This window comes from Cibotium barometz, chromosome 62 (genome assembly GCF_041138505.1).
Source record: "Cibotium barometz isolate CiBa-2024 chromosome 62, ASM4113850v1, whole genome shotgun sequence".
Lineage (NCBI taxonomy): Eukaryota > Viridiplantae > Streptophyta > Polypodiopsida > Cyatheales > Cibotiaceae > Cibotium > Cibotium barometz.
The window spans coordinates 21,309,062-21,332,133 of NC_141107.1; the positions used below are offsets into that span (position 1 = coordinate 21,309,062).

Sequence of the window (23,072 nt, forward strand, 5' to 3'; positions counted from 1 at the left end):
CTTGAGCAGGCTTACAGTCTCATGTATGCCCATTTTATAAGCCTCTTAGGAGAGCACAAATTTGAGTATCCCAAGCTAGATTTTATGTATGATACTAATCGTCCTACCCTTTGGAAGAAATCAATAGATGGAAGGTTTGGCAAGGTATGACTTGAAAGTACCCATTATAGGAATGTATTATTTAATGACACCACATTCATTTAATGGCACTACATTCACACTACCATGATGATGATATTTGTAGGAGGGATACAGCAAGGTAGAGAGCTATGGACATTGATTCTAAATACCTTTGTAAGAGAAACGGGTTTAGTGCTTGACTTATATGCCGATGGTGGAGATTTTGCATAGTAGGCTCGTTCAAGAGGATTGTGTGTAGTCTATGTAGACCCAAATGAAGAAGTTTGTAAGACAGTTTTTACTTGATTGAAATTTGGCAGCATTCAAAAGATTCATGTTTTTTATTGTGTAAGTGAAATTCCTTTTCTTTTTCTTGATCTCTCTCAAATTAAATGGTATCATAAAACACTATCCCTCTATCTCTTTGCATGGTGTAGTAGAAAACAAGGCAAGTGTAAAAAGATCATTCATAATTGTGGACGGGGTCACCCTTCTCCTTCCTTCTATGGACACAGGGGGAGGTAATAACCGTTGTTAATTCATGTGGTTTTATAATGGTGATATTGATCACTCTCAGACACACACTCTCTCATTGCCCTCTTTAATGTGAAAATCATTTAAATAAATTTGCTTTGCCAAAATAATGCACTCTCTTTGACATGAGGGTAAAAAAGTAAAATTACAACAAGAACAAACATCATACGTGACTTGTTTGCATAAACAAACGTAGTATGTTGATCAGTGTGTGTGTGTGTGTGTGTGTGTGTGTGTGTGTGTGTGTGTGTGTGAGAGAGAGAGAGAGAGAGAGAGAGAGAGAGAGAGTAGAGAGATATAGAAATGAGAAAGAGATGGTAGAGAGAGAGAGAGAGAGAGAGGAGACAGATAGAGGGAGAAAAAAGAGTGAAGGGAGAGTGAGACAAGAGAGAGAGAGAGAGAGAGAGAGAGAGAGAGAGAGAGAGATGGTAAAAAGGAGAGAGATAGCATGAGAGGGAAAGAGAGAGTGAAAGAAGAGAGAAAGGAGTGAGAGAAGGAAGAGAGAAAGGAGTGAAAGAGGAGAGAAAGGAGTGAGAGAAGGAAGAGAGAGAGAGAGAGAGAGATGGTAAGATGGGAGAGAGAGAAGGGAGAGTGAGGCAAAAGAGATATAGAGAAGGGAGAGAGATGGTAGGAGAGAGAGAGGCAAGAGAGATATAGAGAGGGGGAGAGATGGTAGGTGGGAGAGTGAGGCAAGAGATATATAGAGAAGGGAGAGAGATGGTAGGAGAGAGAGAAAGAGATGGTAGGGAGAGAGAGAGAGAGAGAGAGAAGAGAGAGAGAGTGTGTGTGAGAGAAGAGAGAGAGAGATAGGAGAGGGAGAGAAGAGAGTGTGATAGAAAAGAGAGAGAGAGAGAGAGAGAGAGAGAGAGAGAGAGAGAGATGGCAATAGATAGAGAGAGAAAGAGAGGTTGGAGGGAAGGAGCTGAGCTGGGCTAGGAGAGGTAGTGGGAGGAGATGGTGGTGGGTGGGGAGATTTAGAGAGAGTGTGTTCAAAGTAAAGAGAGAGAGTAGCCAAGAAAAGCTCCCTCCACCAAGCTCTCTCATTGACAACCGCTCTCGAAAGCAAAGCCATAGGCCCTCTTTCCTTGTATAGACCTCAAACAACTCACAACCTTGGAGATGGGACCTCACATTAAGTATTTTCATGCCCACATTACACCACATGCAACCTTGACATGCTTCCTAACTCAAGGGCCAACCAAACTCCAAATCAAGTCCAAAATTTGTATGGGACTCTCCAATAATGTTTTTTAACACCTAAGGCACATGAAGATTACCTTACTTATTTTATAAAACACTTTCTTAAAGAAGAAGCTAGACTAAACACTACGTAAATGCTTAGAAAGGTAATGCAAAATTAAGTTATTTATGTGCAAATTAGCCCAAAGTTCACTAATATGGGAAGCCAAATCAAGTTCAAGTTGAATGGGAATCTCCAATAGTGTTTTTCTACACTTAAGGCACCTAAATATTACATTACTTATTTAAAAATACACTTACTCTTTTCTAATAAATTAAGTAATCAAGAAGATTAAATGCTAACTGAGAGTGGCAAATGGAAAATTAAGCTATTTATGTGCAAATTGACCCCCAAAAAATCAATATTCTATCTCAAAATGGAGTGATATGCATGATTTAACAAAAATATTAGAGTGATAACGAAAAATTATGCTATTTATGTGCAAGTTGACCCCCCAAAAAATCAAGATTATATCTCAAAATGGAATCATATACATGATTCTACACTAAGAAACAAGATGAATCAATCATTTTTTTCAAGATTTTTAGTTTAGGGAAAAATGGGCAAAATGTAAATGCCCTCTAGAGTGTTTATGTAAGATTAAACAATTTTTGTAAAAAGAAAGAAAAAAATGCAGGATCCTATCTTTGAATGTAGTGCTATGCAAGATTCCATAAAAAGATTGGTAATAAACAAAACAAAGTAACCTCTTTTTGTTTAGAAAAAAATGAAAAGAACATTAAAAATCTATGTTAATTTAATCTAGATACAATAGGTGGAATTTTTAGTGTTCTTCTTTTCTCCAATGGTGTATCTAATTGATCAACCTTTTCCCTCAATGCAATTCATCTCTAAATAACCTTAAGAATCAAAGTTGCTCACCACATTATTCACTTCTTGGGACTCCTATTTCGTGGATAAACCACTAATCAACACCGGGCTATGGATAATATTGACATAATGAAAATGAGAATGACATTCTTCACTTCTTGGGACTCCTATTTCGTGGATAAACCACTAATCAACGCCGGGCTATGGGTAATATTGACATAATGAAAATGAGAATGAGGCTTACATACCATCCTTGACAATGGTGCCCGTGTTAAGAGCTTCTTTGTCATCATTTTGTAAGCCTTTTCACACTAGACCACCTGCGAATAAGTGACTTGAGGGTGCATGTCATTAGTTACAATGCTTTCGCAAGCATTTGGCCTTCTTAGCCGAGTTCCTCATGATCTTACCTAGATATATAAGACTTGGGGGCATTATTAGAGTGCTTTACAACACCAATTGAGAGAGTTACAAAATTAATGAACACACTCTTTTATAAATGTGTATGGGCATAGTCAATGAAGCTCCATATTACCTAAGTGGTCAACAAAGCTTCTTATGAATTTGGGAGTTTATAGTGTGTTTTCTTTAAGAACACTCTTTGTAATTTCAAATGGGTTTATGTAGGTAACTATTGTGTGTATGAACCTAGCCACCCAAACCTTATACCCTCGTCCTCAGACCCAAAGGATAAGTAAGACCAATGACAATAAGGCAACTAAAAAACCTAACACCCAATTGAACAATGTTCTCTTTGATTAGTAATTAAGGTGGTGAATAAGTCGTTTATCAAAGCTGTGAATGGACATCACCCCTTCCCAAGCGTTTCCAGGTCAAAAGCTTGGGAACTCAGAGATTAAAGCTTGGGAACTCGGAGGACTTTTGGAACGTACTCGTCTAGACCCCTCTCAAGTCAAAAGCTAGAAGCTTCATTGTTTGTAAAACTGGTTGCATGCACGGCATTGTACACAAATAGCCTCCTTTGTGCACATAAGGTAAACATTATGATTTTAGAGTATTTTAGTGTTTAACTAGCACAACAGAGCTTATACTGTTTATTCGTACGACAATGCACGACGGTGCCTACCCCATCCTCGAAGGGAATGTAACATGCAACATGAGCATAAACCATTCCTCATACACACATGCCATACAGGGCACATTCGTCCAAGCAGCATCACTTACATCTGCCTCCATGGGAATTCAATGCACTAGTTCAAAGTGCATACTTGCATTGTGGTTGTTTGAGAATTTTTTATGCTTAGCATAAATTTGAAGAGCACGTGTGGTTGTTGGCAAACCCACCATACACTATGGAGGTGCATTTTGCATGGATGTATTTTACTATGAACAGAAATTATCAGCAATCTCATCATCCTATCCAAGACCTGACCTTTAATTTAGATTCCTAGTGTCCACTCGAAAATATATTCAGTACTTGAGAATAAGCAAGGTGCAAAGTTTGTGAATATGCAAGGTGCAAGTGTGTGCCTGTGGTTCCTCCACTAGTAACCATTACTTTGCAGTTTCTATCAGGTAAGGAAATTTCTCCCATTGAGATGAGACAGTACAAGATCAAAACCAAATCTGAGCTAAAACTAAGCTGGATATATACAAAGCTGAAACCTACGGCACCACCAATCAATCATTGACCTAGGCCTTGCTTGTGTGTTTTTTCAGCCTTGCAGCTGAACAGCAAGGCAGCCCGAATGAACAGGAAACAGGCTCCGGATGTACAAGCTAGTCAGCTAAAACTCGAGAGCTTCATAAACTCCTCGAACCCATGAGTGTCAAGCCAGCCAAGTTGTCCAAAGCAAAGACCAGACAAGTTACATGTTTTCTCTTTTCCCTTGAGTAGATACCTGCACCGTTGGTCATCCCGCCCCAAGGCATTACAACTCGTGATCACAAAGCCGCCACAATACCCATTGGGGCCTACAGGAATTTGAACTCGGAACCTCCCTCCCTCAGTCACAGGCCCTCAGTGATGGGCTATATGCCTGTTGGTGACAAGTTACATGTTTATTATGTCCTAAAAGCAGAGAATCTGGCCTTCCTGAATCCAATTTATAAATTTTTCAGAGAATAGTCCACGAGACGCTGTCACCTCCCCAGATCCGACCCTTCCTACATCCTCTCCACGGAAGGATTCGATTTCTTCTTTGCTTTCCGTACACACATCTCTGTTATCTTTCCATTTATGTGATCTGGCCTTCATCAATAGTGCTGTTAAATCCTGGATGGAGAGTTGCTTCTATGAGTTACATTTAAATCAATACACAGAATAATGAAAGAAGGCATCAACCCTAAAAAAACTTACTTGAAAATAGTCATCATGGTCATAGCTGTCTTCTGACTTCCTAAGTGTGTCAGAAAGAACCCCACTACCCTGCCAGCTGTCACTTCCCATAGCAGTCACGAAGTGCCTGTGCAAATGGAAGATTAGTCATGACTTTTGTACAAAAATAACATTTGTAAGCTAACACAACAATAGATGCATCCACAGAAGCACACACATGACCTCCCATGGTATGAAGCATTCATGAAAGAGAGGAGCGAGTGAGAGAATACACTCATCTACGCATGCACACTTGGTATGAGCATTTGACACACGCATGCATCCATGTTATGGCACCGTCATGAGAAATGACCTGCTGTTATATGCAAGTTTCCAACTATGCCTGGAAACTGGATAGAGAACTAGCCACCAGTACCCTCAGCTTAAGTTTAGCACCAGGTTTTCTTGGCAGCACCTACAGTGAAGCCTCCAATCTAGGATAAGAGACCATGTTTGAGTGCCATGGACCCAATATTATGATTTGAGTGTCCCATGAAGGTATATATCATGTATATAAACATGTCTCGTCACAACACTGTATATAAACATGTCTCGTCACAACACATTCATAAGTGACCCTTCTACCCACCTTTTCCAACCTTTGGGAAACACTTTGAAGGATTATTTAAGTTGCATCCTAAGATCCATCCATTTAAATATGTAAGGCGTTTATCAAACAGGGGCTTATGACAAGATCCAAGAATTCGAAGCGTGAGAGATTCTCAGTAAGCTTGTAATCTACTCTAGCTCACCTTTCCTGTGCATCCTCTTCACATGAGTTACCCGATGAAGACAACCAGTCAGCATCAGCACAATCACAAAGGCCTCGAGCGGCATCTGCACTCTTGTCAAGGGAACTGCACAGACTGAGAAGCAAAGATGGGTCTGCTCTGTCATTCCTGCACATGCCACCAGCTTTAACTACTTAGCTGTCCTTATAGCACCAGCAGATATCTATGCAAAGCAACAATTATGCTTAAAGACTAGAGAGGAAGCTCTCGCCAAGCCTTGCGTCTGAGCCAGAGGCTTGAAAAGAAAAAACAAAGCTTTTCCTCATTCAATCTACTGTGTAAATCTATAGTCTCACTTTTACACATACGTCTAATGTTTGTATATGTGTAATGTATGTAATGTATGCATGTGTATGTATGTATTTGTGTATAGTAAGATGACCCATACCTCACATTTGAAAAGCTTTCGTAGCCAATGTCATCTACAAGGCATTTCTTTAATTCAGCTTCACTGATCGTTACACCTCTCTTCGCCATACTGAAAGAAGGATTTTTTACTGAGAATGATTTATTGATAAGATTAGAGTCCATTCGGGAGAGTGCTTCCGGTAAAATAGTAGTATTGTCATTTTGCTCTAGCATGTTCCCAGCTGAAAAGGATCTTTTGAATGATAACCTGTACAGAGGCACACATACAACACATTAAAAAAACAATAATCATATAAATAAATTGATATATAATGTGGATATATGGTTTCTAACAAAGTAGGCTTTAAATATACATTACTTACCTCAAATCATTCATAGGATCATCTCCAGCTCGCCTAATTTGCAAGTGATTATCTGAATCTAGCTCCCACAGCGCAAGTTTGCCAATTTCTGGACGAAAATGTCCTAGAAATCTGCAGAACTTTGAAGATTTCCATATCAGAGGCCATTTCTTAAAATATGTAAATGCCATCATAGCTTATTAGCTAAACCAAAAAGAAAAAACATATACATGCATACATACATATGAATGTGTGCGCGCGCGCACTCACTGCATTGCATGTGTATGGACATATGTGTGCATGCATGCAAGTACATGGATGTATGTACATATGTATGCATGCATGAAAATGGACGTGCATGTAGTATGCATGCAGTATATCTGTATGCATGCATGTGTATGGATGTATGCTTGCATGTACATGGATGTATGTATATATGTATGTGCATGTGTGTTTTAAGTGTTTTTGTGTGTGTGCATGTATGCATGCACATTTGTTTGAATTGTTTTCTTAAGGTGAAGCTCACATGTTTATGGCATCCTGCTTTTCCCCATCAAGGTAGGCATTGTTATAATGCCGCACAAGAGATCTGAAAAACTCTTGAGACTGAATCGTTGCATTCCACTTTCCTTGCCACTGTAAGAAAACCTGCAGTAGACCAAGTAAAGGCTCTGTTCAATAAAACCCATGCTTACTACCACAGTAATGAAGAAACGATCAGTCCGGGATGACCCTAAAACAACACTTCATTTAAGCAAGCATCAATCACAGCCCTAAACAATCAAAATAGACTCTGAATCACCTTGTTATGAGCTGGTGAGCCACCATACTGCAAAGCAAGCACATCTCCCATGTTCTCATACAGCTCCATTAGTGTAATAGCCAAACTGCTGTTCGAACCAACTCGAGGTGTGCTGCACAAACCAAGAGCATGCATTTGGCGACCCAAAGCTGCCAAGCCAAAAGCATACTGTGCCACATTCGTGCGGTCTAGACAATCAATGCAATTTGTCCTCAAAACTCCATGTTGAAACATCCTTTTAACAGGCTGCTGATCATTAGCGTGATGTTTCAACTCACTGCATACAAACGCACTTGGTATCAGAACTATCAGCCAACCCTCTTCAAAGCTACCAAATAAGGGCCCGAAATTTTTTCAGCATGTAGACTAAGCAGAATGGATCCAGAAAATGGCATAGCAAGGAATGCCTCAATGTTTGCATGTATTAGCAAGGAAGAATTAAAAATCTAAGTTAACCTCTGTGAATGTACACAAGCATATGAGTCACCAGATTGGCTAATTATACTGCGAGTATTTCACCAATCTTGATGATTATGCACGTGAATTCCATGATTATTGACTATGAGTCACTTGGCCAGACTCGTAGGCATGGTTTCGTACGTGAGGAGCTCTATCACGTGTACAATGTTTGAAAGATGGCAGATTATCCAAACTATAATTGCATAATGCATTAGCATGTTGCCTGTCGCATAATGCATTAGCATGTTGCCTGTCATATGTCTTGCATATGCATGAACTTGTTTCCTGGCATGGACATTGCCTGGATTGAATGTCTGTGAATGTAAACAGGGTCGGGGATGCCTGGATCCCAGTGGACAAGTATGCATAAAACAGTTTGGTCTTGACATAGAGTATCTCCTAGGTTGGCTCCCTGTCCTTCCTTGCAATAACCGTTTTGCTTGCCTTGGCAATCTTCTGATGTTCCAATAGTTTGACAATTGATATTACCCAGCAAGATCAGAAAATGTCAGCAATCAGGAGTTCTACCAAGCTACTAATCCTGGTTACGACTTCCAATCACAATCATCCAAGAACTCTTGCAGCTTCACCTGCCAGGTTCGGATTGCCAGACAACAAAAACTCACCCAAGTAAGGAGTGCTTTCCGGACAGCAAGTACAAAAAATATTACAATTCCAAACTTACTACATAACATTATGCTAGAATTATTACTAACTCGCGCAATTAAATAGTAACTTTCCCTGCTGTAACTAGCAATCACACACACACACACACACACACACACACACACACACAAAAAAACAGAGCAGTATCATCAACAAAAGTGTGCACATATAGAAAGCAGTAAAGAGTAGATTCCATAATAACAAAGTATGAATAGTACAATGAATATGTTTGCTATTTTACCAGACCCATCATCCGATTAATCAGATTTAACGACTTCACGTCTTGACAATTGTGGAATCACTCACCTCACTACTCATTTCTCCATCATTCTCTCTACAATTGACCTCTCTAAAACTTTGGCCCTCTCTACAAAAACCAGATCTCTTATTCATAGTTCCATAGTTCCAACATGCCGCTGGGAAACATGGCCGCTACACACTCCCTGCCTAGGACTGAAAACTGCTAGTTATCATCCAGATTTTTATCATAGAGGACTTTGAACATTTAACAAGACCTGACTATTTTGACTGGCTAGCAACTGGTTCTTACATCACGGTGTTCAGCACTTTTTTCTTCCCACTCCATATGTTAAATTTATGGGAGAGCCGGATGACCTTGTGAGAGTCAATACTCACCTCTGATACTGGGCAAGTTCATGCTTATGTGATCATTTACATGACAAATGAGCCTAGTACACTGACACAACTGCTCTTCGAATGTTTTCATCAATCAATTGTAATCGGATAATGCAAATGAGCTAGTGGAGGTAGCTACTAGTCATTCCAAGGTTGTACAAATCAAAACTCTTTTGGTAGCACAATAGTTCCCCTCTAAAGTGTGCATGAGGTCAATCAATTGGTGCATGAGTTGGGCTGGTGGATCTGTACCTGCACGCATCCATGCTTGATCAAACCAAAAGTTGGACTTCAAATATCATGTGCACCATTTTATGGAGTGCCACACAGATATGGATCTCAGTATTGGCAGGCTTAGGGGCAAGTTTGTCAGAATACGCAGCGGAGATGATGACCAAATCTGGGAACACAAGAGCAAAAACGCAGGCAGAAAAACAGCACAAGAGAGAGAGAGATGTAGGCGTGTAACTCTGCTCTATATACACAAGAAGATCCCGAGGAATGATACAAATAAGGCATGGGGGCTGAGGACCTATACATACCTCCCTGGAAGGGCAGTCGGCCAGCACTAAAAGTGTCCACGACTGAGGAAAAGAGGTCCACGACTGCATAAATGCAGTCGGCCAGCTATCTGATGCCCACGACTGGTAAAAGGCAGTCGGCCAGCAGCCCTGAAGCCCACGACTGATGAAGATCCAGTCGGCCAGCATTGGGGTGCTCCCGGCATCATCTGGCAGCCCTCCCAAGCCTCAGAAAAATGGGAAAAAATAGGGGAAAAATACGGAGAGTGGGGAAAAATGGGAAAACACCTCATAAGGGCGGGCACACCCACAACAAAAGCCCTGGTGTATAAAACTAGACAGGAGATGACTTCTAACACCCCCTCTCAGCTCCTGGCTGTGAAACCAACCACTGGGAGCTGGGGTGCCGCCTGAGCAAATCCTGAGAGCGACTTCGTGAAGAGGTCCACCGTACTGTCCTCCGTCGAACAGAACTCCAGCAAGATGTCATCAGCAACGTTCTGTTCACGAACAAAGTGCCTCTCGATGACCATGGGTTCCTCCAATGGAAGCCCAAACCTGCAATGTAACCTCCTCCTGCTGCTCCGTAGAACTGCTCCTGGGCCTGAAGTAGATCCCCTCGTGTCCGGATCTCCTCCCCAACCGAGTCACTCCAACCGCGGAGTCGGACTCCATCCAACAATCCCCCTCCTGTGTACAAGAGTCCATGATCCTTCGCATGCCGCAGAAACCACAGGAAACGCAATCCTACCTCACAAAGAGACATCTGCAACCAAGAGCTCAATTGCCTCATCAGGAAGCTCCCGTCCAATCCGGTGTCCATCAACCTAATCCATGAACCATACAGCTTCTGAATCACAGAGACATCACATTGCTCACAAGGATCAACACCTGTTACGGTGCACAAACAAGTCCTGGAAACCTGATGAAACCTGTCAACCACCCCCTCTGAATCCGGAACCACAAAGCCTGGAGAAACCACCTCCTTCTGCAAGTAAGCACCTGTCACCTGCCTGGCTTTCCGAAAGGTCCCCGTGGAAAGAACATCCTCAACTACTAGAAGTTCTATGTCCCGAACACGACGAGACATCAGAGCATAAGTGACCTGTTCAGCTTCCTCTGATTCACGAACACAAGAACTACCAACCTCAGTACTGGAAAGTTCCTGCCAACTGCTGCCATCTACTGGCAAGCTATCGACCACCTGGTCTCGGAAAGCCCGCACCTGCAGCGTATCCACACCTGAGTAGCTATTACCACACTGCCACTCATCACAATCTTGAGGACCTGGGAGAGAGAGTGCTGAAAGCCTGTAGACTCCATTCTCCACTCCACCTTCCCAAACCACTTCGCCTGTTGCTTTGTCCCGGAGAGCAACAAAATGCTCATCAAACTCCACCCGGACGCCAGTCTTGCAAACCTGATACACTGACAACAGATGAAAACCAAGTGCCGGAACATACAACACCTGGGAGGAATGCTTCCCCCCTCTGCCATCGGGAACTATCTCCATCCTGCCCTCACTGTGAACTGGTATAGTGGACGTATCACCAGTAAGAATATGACCAGAAACCCTCCAGAGATCCTGTAAACCGGAACGGGAAGGAGTTATGTGCCTGGAAGCACCACTATCGAGAATCCACTCCCGAGTATCCGTTGCGGAGAGTCCTCCAATCTCCTCCCTGCCTGAAGAAAATGAAGCATCGGTGTCCATCACCTCCAGGTGCACAAAAGCCGAAGTCTTCATGATTGCTGAGGAGTCTTCACCCTTCTCGGTCTTCCGCTTGGGACACTGCCTCCAGTAGTGGCCTTTCTCGCCACAATCATTACAGGTCCTCTCTGCCTTCAGTTTCTCGCGGTCAGCGTCGGACTTCTTCTCAGAAGACTTCTCCGATGAAGCCTTCCCTTTGCCCGAGTTACGGCCTTTCAACCGTTGGCCAGTAAAGGCCTCCGAACCTCCACCCTGAGGAGGGTTCGTGAATCGTTCCTCCTGGTCCAGGACCATGGGCACAAGCTCCTCCCACGTGATGGTGCTGAGCCTGCCACTGGTAATCAAAGACGAGTAAAATGCTGAGTACAAAGAGGGCAAATGTGACAGCAACGTTATGGCCATGTCCTCTGACGATATCTCCTTCCCAGCTTGGAGAACTTCCTGCTGAAGAGCCTGCAGCTTGTTAATATGCTCCCGCATCGTCGACGACTTTGCAGGGCTCATAACCCGCATCTGTACTTCCAAGGAAATCCTCTTCATGGGCGATACCCTGTTGTAAAGTGAGGCCAAATGCTGCCATATACCTCTGGCCAGCATCATATGCTTTACATGATTAATTACATGTGGTGTGTAATTGAGGAAAATAAACGAACGGACCCTGGCGGCGTTGACACGATCCCACATCTGTGTCTGGGCCTCCCGGTCCTTTCGGGTTGACGGTACCTCCCCTTCCTCAACTTCCGGCCGTGGAACACCAACGACGACGAAATCAACGAGATCGTAGGACTCCAGAACGGATTCCATCAGCACCTTCCATATGCCGTAGTTGCTCCCGTCCAACTGACGATCCACCGGGAACGTGGGGAGTGTCGGGATCTTCACATGTCTCTCGGCCATCTCAAACAGATCTGCCATAGCGGGGATGTACTCTAAAAGGGTGGGTGGGTGGGAACAAAGAAGAACTAAAACCTGCAAGTGGCTGTCCAGCAAATCAGCCCGCCTTCCTCTTGCTTCTCCTCTTCCCGAACAGTCCAAAACAGTCCACCAATCAGCCACAAAACAGCCCCCCTCTTGCTCACACAAATCCCAAGACCTATCTAGAGCCTAGGGCTCTGATACCAAGTCAGAATACGCAGCGGAGATGATGACCAAATCTGGGAACACAAGAGCAAAAACGCAGGCAGAAAAACAGCACAAGAGAGAGAGAGATGTAGGCGTGTAACTCTGCTCTATATACACAAGAAGATCCCGAGGAATGATACAAATAAGGCATGGGGGCTGAGGACCTATATATACCTCCCTGGAAGGGCAGTCGGCCAGCACTAAAAGTGTCCACGACTGAAGAAAAGAGGTCCACGACTGCATAAATGCAGTCGGCCAGCTATCTGATGCCCACGATTGGTAAAAGGCAGTCGGCCAGCAGCCCTGAAGCCCACGACTGATGAAGATCCAGTCGGCCAGCACTGGCTGGCAGCCCTCCCAAGCCTCAGAAAAATGGGAAAAAATAGGGGAAAAATACGGAGAGTGGGGAAAAATGGGAAAACACCTCATAAGGGCGGGCACACCCACAACAAAAGCCCTGGTGTATAAAACTAGACAGGAGATGACTTCTAACAAAGTTGCGGGCCAGATTGTAATGGATCAGATGCCCAAGAAGCCGCCTAGAAGAGCCACCACCCAAGTGCCCACTGCGGGCCTCCTGTGAGCCACCAACCAGAGGAAGGACACCTTCCAGGAGCAGAAGCTACTCCAAATGTGCCTCTAGAAATCCTCCAGGAAAAATGCAGGACACCCTGCTCCTTCCAATAAGGTAGGGCCGACAGCTTGCCGTCTTCCTTCTGGATTCCAGGCAAGCGAAGAACTCAAAAAGGGGCACACCAGGATGAGGGGGATGTCTTTCCAGCTCCACTTGTCGGGATCCTGCCAGATAGGCTCAGTTCACCCAAAGCGACAAGTGGCAAGATGTGACGCCCGCGACTTTGAGACACTGTCAAGCCTGAAATCCCACAATGTGAATGCACTGCAGGGGTGTGGGAATATCAGCTCGAGCAACTGCAACCTCCATCATGATCAAGGGGAAGCCTCCCTCTAAACCAACGACCAGCAGGGGTACTCCAGTCCAGAGGAAGGAAGCCACCCAAACGGCATCGGGGGATCCTCCAGAGGAAGAAGCCAAGGGGGCGGGTTATCTCGGAAACGTTACCAGGCTCCCAGAGGCTACGTGAGTCCTACGCAGAGCATGCCCCAGGAAAAATGAGATCAGGAAACCACTAAATGTCCAGAGGGGAAGCGTATGAGAAAGGGTTCAAGGCTATGGGCTCTCACTCACAGTCATCCTCACTCAGTCCTCCTCTGTGACTGGGAGCAACTGGGTCAGGGTGGATGGAGCCCGCCAAAGTTGGCTGCCAGTTGGAAGCACCTTTACAGGGATGTGTGCTGCCCACCAACCATAGACCAGCCGACACGCAATTCTAGGATCAGTCTCATGTATTCAATGCCAGATCTGCCAGCCATTGAGCAGCAGTGGGAGTTCCTGAATCAGTATTGACACAGTCCCCTGTGCAGTTTCAGTTACAAAGTCTGGAAAAAGCAATACAACCTTTTGTTTCCTAACGCTAGCAGGGAAGAAGTCTAGATCTGAGTTTACATCATTGTACATGTTCATTGCGGGAATATACGTAGTAGATTAGTTGGATCTCTCCTCTTCTCTGTGTGTATTCAGAACGTGCTTGTAATATGTGTTAATTAGCCTTCTTATTAATACATAGTAGCCTAGGTGGATCTCTCCTCTTCTCTGTGTGTATTCAGATTGAGCTTGAATTGTGTCAATTAGCCTTCTAATCAGCGCTAATTAGGGCTAATTAATATGATTCCGTAGTGCTCATGTAACAAGAGATCATTTCATCAAATTTACCCATGAAACCCAAAATTTAGATCTTAATGATCATGCTTCCAGACAGGCATACCTACTTTGAAGCATCATCCAGACAGCCCAGAAGGTCAATGTCTGAGTTGTTTTCGCTTGTTTTCCCACTATAGTAAAACCCAATCAGATCCAACACATCAGCAGCTATCGATTCCAACACTTCCAGCACATTTGTGGATTTTCTGCATGTGGGAGAAGTTAGTCAGTCAATCAGGTAATACCATTAATTAGTTCGCCCAAATAATTACAATAGTCAATTCACCATAGAGATATATAGAATTTGAAACCTTCAAAGAACTGAGATATTCAGCAAACCTCTTTGAAAACATGTGAAGATCCCACTGAATGAACTTAATTCGATCAGTTTTGGGTAAAATGTGATTCAGGTAAGCAACTGAGCTTGCAAATTCTCTGCAAAGGATGGTCTCCCGGGGCCTTTTCTCCATAGTCTGCAGATCAGGAGAAAAAATATATATTACCAAGTTAAGGTGGCTTCTTACACGTCCTTGCCAGACAACGTGTGATGCTTACATGGACAGATACAATTGGTTCAAAAGTGCTGTCCAATAATTTGGCATCCTCACATTGTCCATGCCCAGCTAAAATTCCATCCGGCATGGATGGATTGGGTCACACCATGCAGAAAAACTTCATCCATCCCAATTGATTTAACCAACCAAAACCCTTTTGTCTTTATTTTCTTTAAGTTATTTATGTATAAGTAAAAGGCCTTCCAGGGCTTGTGAAACCCCCTGGGATAGGAGTAAGAGAGGCATTCAAATAGAAGTCCTTTTTTCAGAGTGTTTGTCCGCGAGCTCCTTGGAGGCCTAGAGTAAATTCCAAAGAGAATCCTTGAATCCCTAACTATGCCATAATACACAAAGATAGGCTGCTGGAGTACCTTGACAAGATTTAAAACAACAATTGGGTTCCCATATCTCGCTGCAAGGTTCTGAAAGTGTAGACTCGTAGCCTCGTAAGTGGGCTCATTCTTGTGTACTGCATAAAAGCCAGCTTTGCTGAGTACAAATAATGAAGGCAGACATCTCAATTCAAAAAAGTGAGGAAAGTCTTGCATGACACAAGAACTTACATATGATGTCTGGTTTCAGACTAAGTACTGATGTGTCTTGGGACCAATACAAAGGTATAGACCCTCGGTGTTGAACAATAGAACTAATCTGATTCATCTTTTCTTCATGAACTAACTGTTCCGTCTCCACATCATTGGCCACTCTACCTTTCCCATTAACGCCTCTCTTGAGGTACCTACAACAAAAAAACATCATCAGCTATACTATCAAAAAAAGAGAAGTTACTGCTTCAAAAAAAAAGGCCGAATGAGGAAAGCAATCGGAAAGGAAGATATTTTCTACCTTGTTCCTGCATAATGCCTGGACCTCCTTGCAATCAGTGTCAGCATGAAATTGGTGTCCTCACAAACCAGTTTCAGCTGCAGAACATAGCAGGTTAGACTTTTTCAATATGAATGCAGACACCTGTGAAGACATAGTGCAATTTTGCAACACACATTACAGAAAAAGGCATGCAACCTTCATTCCACAAGCCTTCTGCTTAGCCGTCCCAAACTTTGTGCACTAAGCCCTGCACCTTCCCTGTGCTTTTCTCCTCCCTACTCAGCTTCTTACCCCAGACCCTCCTCCCTAAACCCCAACCTACGCTTAAATCAATCAGAAATCTAGTGTCATAAAAATCCAGTATGCAAAAGGAGTGCATCTGCAGGAAGTTCACCCTTCACTCCTTTGGTAGACTTCTGAGAGGAAACAAATGCTTCCCCTTAAAATTGATCTGAACCTTGGCAGCTCATTAAGACTCGAAGTAACACAATAGAAACATTCAAGAGAAAATCTGAAGGACTTACCTGTCTGAAAAACCCATGGACTAATGCAATTGTCCAATGGGCGCTTTTGGATACACTCCGAAACTCACGAGTAAGAAACGAATTCCAAACAAACATGTCATCGTAAGGCATTCTCTCTACTTTGCCTCCATTCACATTCCTCTGCAAACTCCACATAACTCGATAGGTATAGCTGTAGAAGAAATCCCTTGACAAATCAATCGAATTAAACAACCTCTTGTACCTGGCACAAAATTGAAATATATGTTAGACTCATGAAAGCCCTTTCACCTATCATCTCCACAGCCCACAGGAAGGTAAGGACCCGTACACATGCTCCCTGCCCCCCACCACACACACACACACACACACACACACAATTTACACTCATAGATTTGTAAGAAACCTGTTTTCGGCTTTTGAGAAGGTGAGGTCTGTCAAAACAGAAGGATGAGGAACTGTCACCAGCCGGCTTTCACATACACCATAGATAGAATGTCCACATATGTTACCAAGCAGCCGTCTCTTTGTAATAAGAATCATATAGTATGGCTCCAAGAATTTGATGAAACCTGTAATCAATCACAAAGACAAAGACCCATTAGGTCCCCTCACATGACACCCAGAAGTACTAAAATGCAAAGCCTTTTTGTAAGCCGCTAGGACAAATCGTCTCTGGATGAGGATATACTGACCAACGATTCCATAGGCCTTTGTTACAAAGTTTAATCCACCACATGAACGGTTCCCCTCAGCTAGCCTTATTAGGAGATCATTGCAGTCCTGCCGTGTGTAAACAGCCGGGTCCTCATAAATGTTGAGCTCTGCAGGCTCTGACCTGTCAATCTTCAAAACTCTCCATCGAGCTCTGCTTTTATCCCTTCCAATCAGGTAGAATCTCTGCAATCCACGACATAATGAGCAGTGGCAATGCAGCAATAGACACAAAGGGCTGTAAAACTTTGTAGGTTAAATAAAGGTGTCTATGGCCAATATGACCAGCCATTCAAATTACTGTAACATAAAGAGACCCTTGAAGCATTGCATCTGGGAGACAACCAGACATGCAACCAAATGCTATACCTCTCTGATGCCTATGGAAAATTTCAATGACACTCTATGGAAAAGGTCATTGAATTGCTTTTAAGAAAAACTCTTACTCAGACAGACTCCAAACAACTGCTCCAAACAAGGACTTCATCATGCACCACAGAGATACTTGCGATAATATCCCCACTCACACCCTGAGCACCCAAGAGTAGGTACACGTTTATTAGAAAATTCTTCTCACATCTCTGAAGGTGATGAAAGTCAGCCTTCTTTGTCGCTTCAGGGGCACCAAACAATAAAGCCAAGCATATGGGACAGCACCAAGCCACAACTACATCAACTGCTTCCATCAATCCATGCAACTCGTGATGGAAACTACCAACAAAGAATTGAATCTCCATGCCTTGTCTGTTCCTCACCTACACCTAGGACAAACCATATCTCATATTGAGATGTCAGGGCTCAAACCGTGAACCTGCATGTTGGCACCTAGGTGTTATCACTCAGGCTAGAGCCCGCTGGCATGTCAACCCTGAACTTTAAACAAAAATCAAGTAAATCCAGAATTGGGATGTAAAAGGAGAATTGGGATGCAAAACAAACAGACCTAAATTGGTGTGTAATTGGGATGTAAATCAAATCAGCTCTTGAAAGTACTGTCACTCTTTGATGCAAAGGGACATGTAAGTATGAAATTTCTCACCCAAAACATGGCTATGACATTGCAGACGAGATGGTTTTACAGAAACAAACATGTATTACAAATCTGAGGAAAGCAGTAAAAGTGTAGTGATTACCGCCTGTGTTTCATAGAGGGTGAATTTCTTCAGGGAGTAACTGCTGGACTCCAACTCTGCATCACTCTCCACAACAGGCCATTTGCTCTTGGGATGGCCCTGGCTCATGGCTCCGCTTTGCTTTTTACGGCTACTAGGCAGCGACCCAAATGTTTTCTGCGCTATATGAGGACTAGGGCCAATCGAAACAATTTGCCAATCGTTGGCCGACCTCCCACGACAAGTGCTTTTGTTATTGGACCCAACAAATGCAATCACTGCTGCACATAAAGCAACCCAACAAAAAAGAAAGGAGATACCAGGAAGGGTTTTCCTCCGCGTTGCTTTAATCCGTCACCAAAAAGCTCCACAGGGCGTCACTGGATGGCCCGCCCGCCAGCGAGGAAGAGCCAGATGAAGTGCAGGGGCAGGTCCAGCATATTAGAAGGCGGCAGAAAAGCAAAAAGCTAACGTACGGGAGCAAGAGGAGGAGGGAAGAGAAAGAGGGCAGAGGCGGCCATGGCTGTGTAATTAGAATAGCTTGCTTTCTGTTTTTTGGCTTTCGTGTGTTGCTTGAGAGGCGGGGTAAGGTCTGAAAGTGGACGGTGACGACGTGGACAAACCCACGTCAGCTTTTCACGTCATCGAGTCAAAGCTAGGCCCCACAAAACAAAATCAAAACAACTTGAGCTGCCGCCATTTGGCCAGCTGGCAGTAGACCTGGCAGTACAGGGTCGTGTCTACCTTTCATCCCGATTCCCGAATGTGTGTACAGACGAGCCTGTCACATGCATTGAATACGCGCATGTGCACATTGCTGGTCCGTGCTTCTTTATTATTTTTTCCCATGAAAAAAAAGGCCATTTTAAAATAGAAGTTATATAATTTATTGAACATTTTCGGCTTGCGGTTATGAAACCTTAATCAATCATTCCAAAATGTTTAAAGCTTAATCAATCATTCCAAAATGTTTAAAGCTTAATCAATCATTTTCGGCTTGCGGTTATGAAACCTTAATCAATCATTCCAAAATGTTTAAAGCTTCAAGGACAAACTTGAATGCTCATGAGTCATGACATGTATCACCTTCCATAGTCAATCACCACTCCCATGCAAACTTCAGAGTCTCAGGGGAAGTTCCCACATGGGCTTCCTTTAACAAAGCCCCAAGCATTTAATGAGAGTGTGCAGGAAACGAAGCATTCACTTTCTTCTACATTTTCTAGCTCCGCCCTTTCTGGCAAAGTTGAGGGTGTTGGTTGAGTTGTTGCTACACGGGGCTTATAACTGCATGGGGCTTTGTTAACGAAGCCCGTGTGGGAAGAACTCCTTGTGTGTATGTGCATGCAAGCATGTGTACACAAGCGCACATGTCATGTGTGTGTGTGTGTGTGTGTGTCAATACATGTGCACATTTATGTCATTATGTCCGAGAGTTTGCATACATGTGTGCATTCCTCAATAATTATATTTATAAGAACAGAGCTAATTCCACTTCTATGTCACACTTCATAATTTTAATATAAACATGTTCATCTTACTTTAAGTTGATGAGAGCAACACATTTCCCTTGTCTTGCAAGATTCAAGCTTTGCATGAAGAAAACTCTCCTTTACAAAGCCCAACCCCCATTACTTTTCAAGAAGATTCCCAACTAAACAAGTAAATGTCACCTTTCAAACTTCACTACCTTAACAACATTGTTTGCATGCATCCTTACATTCAAGCTTCCAGCCTTTGCATGCCCCCTTCTCCTTAAAAAACTTGCCTTTGTGTTTCCCCTTAACATTGTTTTTACGTGCATGTGTGCGTGTGTGTGTGATAAGAATAGAGTTAGCATTGCCTTTGCATGTGTGTATATGTGTGTACGTGCATGTGTGTGTATGTGCGTGCATGCATGCATGTGTTCGTGTGTGTGTGTGTGTGTGTGTGTGTGTGTGTGTGTGTGTGTGTGTGTGTAAGAGAGAGAGATGGAGAGAGAGTGTGTAAGAATAGAGTTAACTCCACGTATTCTTCCACACTTCACATTAAAATTTTTTAAAAGCTTGCTTCCAATTCTATATAAACATGTTCATCTTGCTATATGTTGGTGAGAGCAACACATTTTCCTTATCTTGCAAGATTCAAGCTTTGCATGAAAAAAAACTCTCCTTTAGAAACCCTATCCCCCCTTACTTTTCGAGAAGATTCCCAACTAAATAAGTTAATCTCACCCTTCAAACTTCACTACCTCAACAACATTGTTTGCATTGCTAGAAATTCCTTACATTCAAGCTTCCAGCCTTTGCATGCCCCCTTCTCCTAAAGAAACTCGCCTTTATGTGCCCCCTTAACATTGCCTTTACGTGCATGTGTGTGTGTGTGTGTGTGTGTGTGTGTGTGTGTGTGTGTGTGTGATAAGAATAGAGTTAGCATTGTCTCTACATACATGTGTATGTGCGTACGTGTGCATGCATGTGTGCGTATGTGCGTGCATGCATGTGTCCGTGTGTGTGTTTGTGTACATACGTGCGAGCATGTGTGTGTACATACGTGCGTGCATGTGTGTGTGTGTGTGTGTCAGTATGAGAGAGAGAGAGAGATGGACAGAGAGAGTGTGATAAGAATAGAGTTAACTCCACTTCTATATTCTCCACACTTCACATTAAAGTTTTTAAAAGCTTGCTTCCAATTCTATATAAGCATGTTCATCTTGCTTTAAGTTAGTGATTGCAAGATTCAAGCTTTGCATGAAAAAAAAATCTCCTTTAGAAACCCCATCCCCCCTTACTTTTCGAGAAGATTCCCAACTAAACAAGTCAACATCACCCTTCAAACTTCACTACCTCAACCACATTGCTTGCATTATTGGAAGTTCCTTACATTCAAGCTTCCCATGAAGAAAACTTCCCTTTAAACCACCCTCACCCCTTCTCACTTTTCGAGAACATTCCTAGCTAAACAAGTCAATGTAAGATTCTAAACTTCATTGGCTTAGCAACATTGCTTGCATTGTTGGATGTTTGTGAAGTAGAAGTATCAATGTTCTTGCTTAATTTTTTGAATGAGGTCATGCATGAATGTTTACTTATTGAATACTAGAAGAGTACAAATTATAACATTTTCTTTGACTCGAAGTACCCACGTGCTTACTTTTGTGAATTAGCTAATGGAGCTTCATGACACAATAAGATTCATAAGAAAGTTCACAATAGTTTTTTTTAAAATGCAAGAGAGGGTACTGAATAAATGGCAAGTTGATAATAGTATTCCAAAAGTGTTCCAAGAAAGCTTTAAATGTCAAACATGCAATGACATCAATTCAAAGAATCATCCAAGCCAATGTAACTTCACTCATGTACATTATTTCATGGTTTATGCCTTTAAAGACATTGCAATGCATGTTAAGTGCATGATCATTGCATCGAAATAAGGTTTCTCATAAGAATCTTAGGAGTACTCCTTATAACCTTAAGCAATTAGTCCCCTTTTGAGAGAATTGGAGCCAAAATAGAAAAATAAGCATGTTGGTTCCCTTTAAAAAATCTATGTGTTATCAAAGTTGCTCATTGCTAAGCATAAATGGTAAAGTGGACATAACTTTACTAGAGAGGCCAAAAAATCAATATTATGACTCCTTTCATGCATGTTTCTTATTAATGTACTAGAGAGGCAAAATAATAATATTTGACTTTTTTATACATGTTGCTAATGCTTGATTCCGTACAAGTTACTTCTATGTGAATCCTTGCTTCCAAGAAAAAGCATTAGAGAGCATGTGAAGGCTATTGTTAAATAAGATACTTTCAAGTAGTCATTGGTTTTCTTATATGCCATGTGTTTCATGATATGCCTATAAGATTGACTATGGGTAGAAGACATGAGCTTAACTTATTGGCAACAATCTATATCCTTGCTTCCAAGGTAAAGCATTGGAGAGCATGTAAAAGCTAGCTTCTCATGTCAAACAAGCTACTTTCAAGGTAGCCATTGGTTTTCTTATATGCCACTTGTTTCACGATACACTTATAAAAGTGAGGATGGATACGCACAATCTTAACCTATTGACAACAATTTATTAGTTTAAAATAATATCACCTTATCAATCTTTGGTGATTTTTGTTTATGTACTACATGTAGAATATGACACTGAATTTTTAGTTGCAAGATTCTAGTGGAATTTTTTCCAAATAGTTTAGAAGCATTCACTCTTAAAGGTGCTAGGTTAGGTTGCATTCTAGTTCTAATTTGAGCTTGTGATACCAATCATTTGATCAAAAAGGAATTTAGAGTTTAAACTTTTTTTGCAGATGACTCCATGAAAATAATCATGCATGCTTCACAAGAGGTTCATTTCATTAGCTCCTAATACTATAATGGAAATGCGAGTACATTGTCTTTTAACATTAAAAAGCGTTCAAATATTTGGCATGGATACCTTGTAACTACACTTAAAAGTATAGCATTGATGAAAACTATTATGGTTCTCTTACTTTCATGTTATTCTTGATTCTAAGAATTTTTCTTTTGTGAGGTTCTAATATACCTTATAACTAACTTAAAAGTATAGCATTGATGAAAACTATTATAGTTCTCTTTCATTCTCGATTATAATAGATTTTTCTTTCAAATCTTTGTGAGGTTTTAATATACTTTTTGTTGCCTTTGTGCTTATAAAAAACTATACACAAAGTAGTAGGATCCAAGTTCATGTGTTGCACATGACTATTGCAATTCTATTTATATAAAAAGTTTCAATGATGTTATGTTTGCAAAAAGATAAAACCACAACTCAAAAGAAGGGACTTCCTGAATGGCCGCTTGGAATAGTTATCATTGCCATTTGCATGGAAGAAATATAATATAACATGTCCAATCAAGAGCAAGTAGAAAAAACGACTCATTATTACTTCCATTATATATGCTAACTCGTTTATGCCATTTTCATTCAAATTTTCATTAACGTCTCTTTTGGATTAGATGTGATGGTAGATGGATAGATACCCTTCAAAGGATTTATAAATTTAGGCCCTTCAAATCTTTAAGCTTTATTAAATACATACCGCATGTTTGTACATTTTTCCCATTTATATGGATTTGGTGTTTGCATTTTGAAGTCAC

General features: G+C 42.1%; 1 protein-coding gene across 1 annotated transcript; it reads right to left on the bottom strand.

Annotated features, from left to right (window-relative positions):
* Positions 1 to 4,100: 4,100 nt before the first annotated feature.
* On the bottom strand, positions 4,101 to 18,548 carry LOC147604241 (phosphoinositide phosphatase SAC2-like). The gene is made up of 16 exons (XM_086795299.1): positions 17,994 to 18,548; positions 16,842 to 17,046; positions 16,553 to 16,718; positions 16,168 to 16,390; positions 15,662 to 15,738; positions 15,379 to 15,554; positions 15,187 to 15,284; positions 14,601 to 14,734; positions 14,330 to 14,467; positions 7,367 to 7,643; positions 7,091 to 7,212; positions 6,586 to 6,696; positions 6,243 to 6,470; positions 5,816 to 5,962; positions 5,046 to 5,151; positions 4,101 to 4,961 (listed from the first exon to the last, which is right to left on the bottom strand). Exons 1-16 carry the CDS (start codon positions 18,099 to 18,101, stop codon positions 4,758 to 4,760), a joined length of 2,520 nt encoding a protein of 839 aa, XP_086651425.1. The 5' UTR covers positions 18,102 to 18,548; the 3' UTR covers positions 4,101 to 4,757.
* Positions 18,549 to 23,072: the final 4,524 nt, after the last annotated feature.

Bases quoted from the DNA above. Each gene is read 5' to 3' on its own strand.
- LOC147604241 (XM_086795299.1), bottom strand. From the start codon at position 18,101: ATGAGCCAGGGCCATCCCAAGAGCAAATGGCCTGTTGTGGAGAGTGAT. The intron at 17,047-17,993 runs GTAATCACTACA...CGTGGATTGCAG, and splicing joins CCCTCTATGAAACACAGGCG to AGATTCTACCTGATTGGAAG. The intron at 14,735-15,186 runs GTACTCCAGCAG...CCTGATCTGCAG, and splicing joins TTGTTTTAAATCTTGTCAAG to ACTATGGAGAAAAGGCCCCG.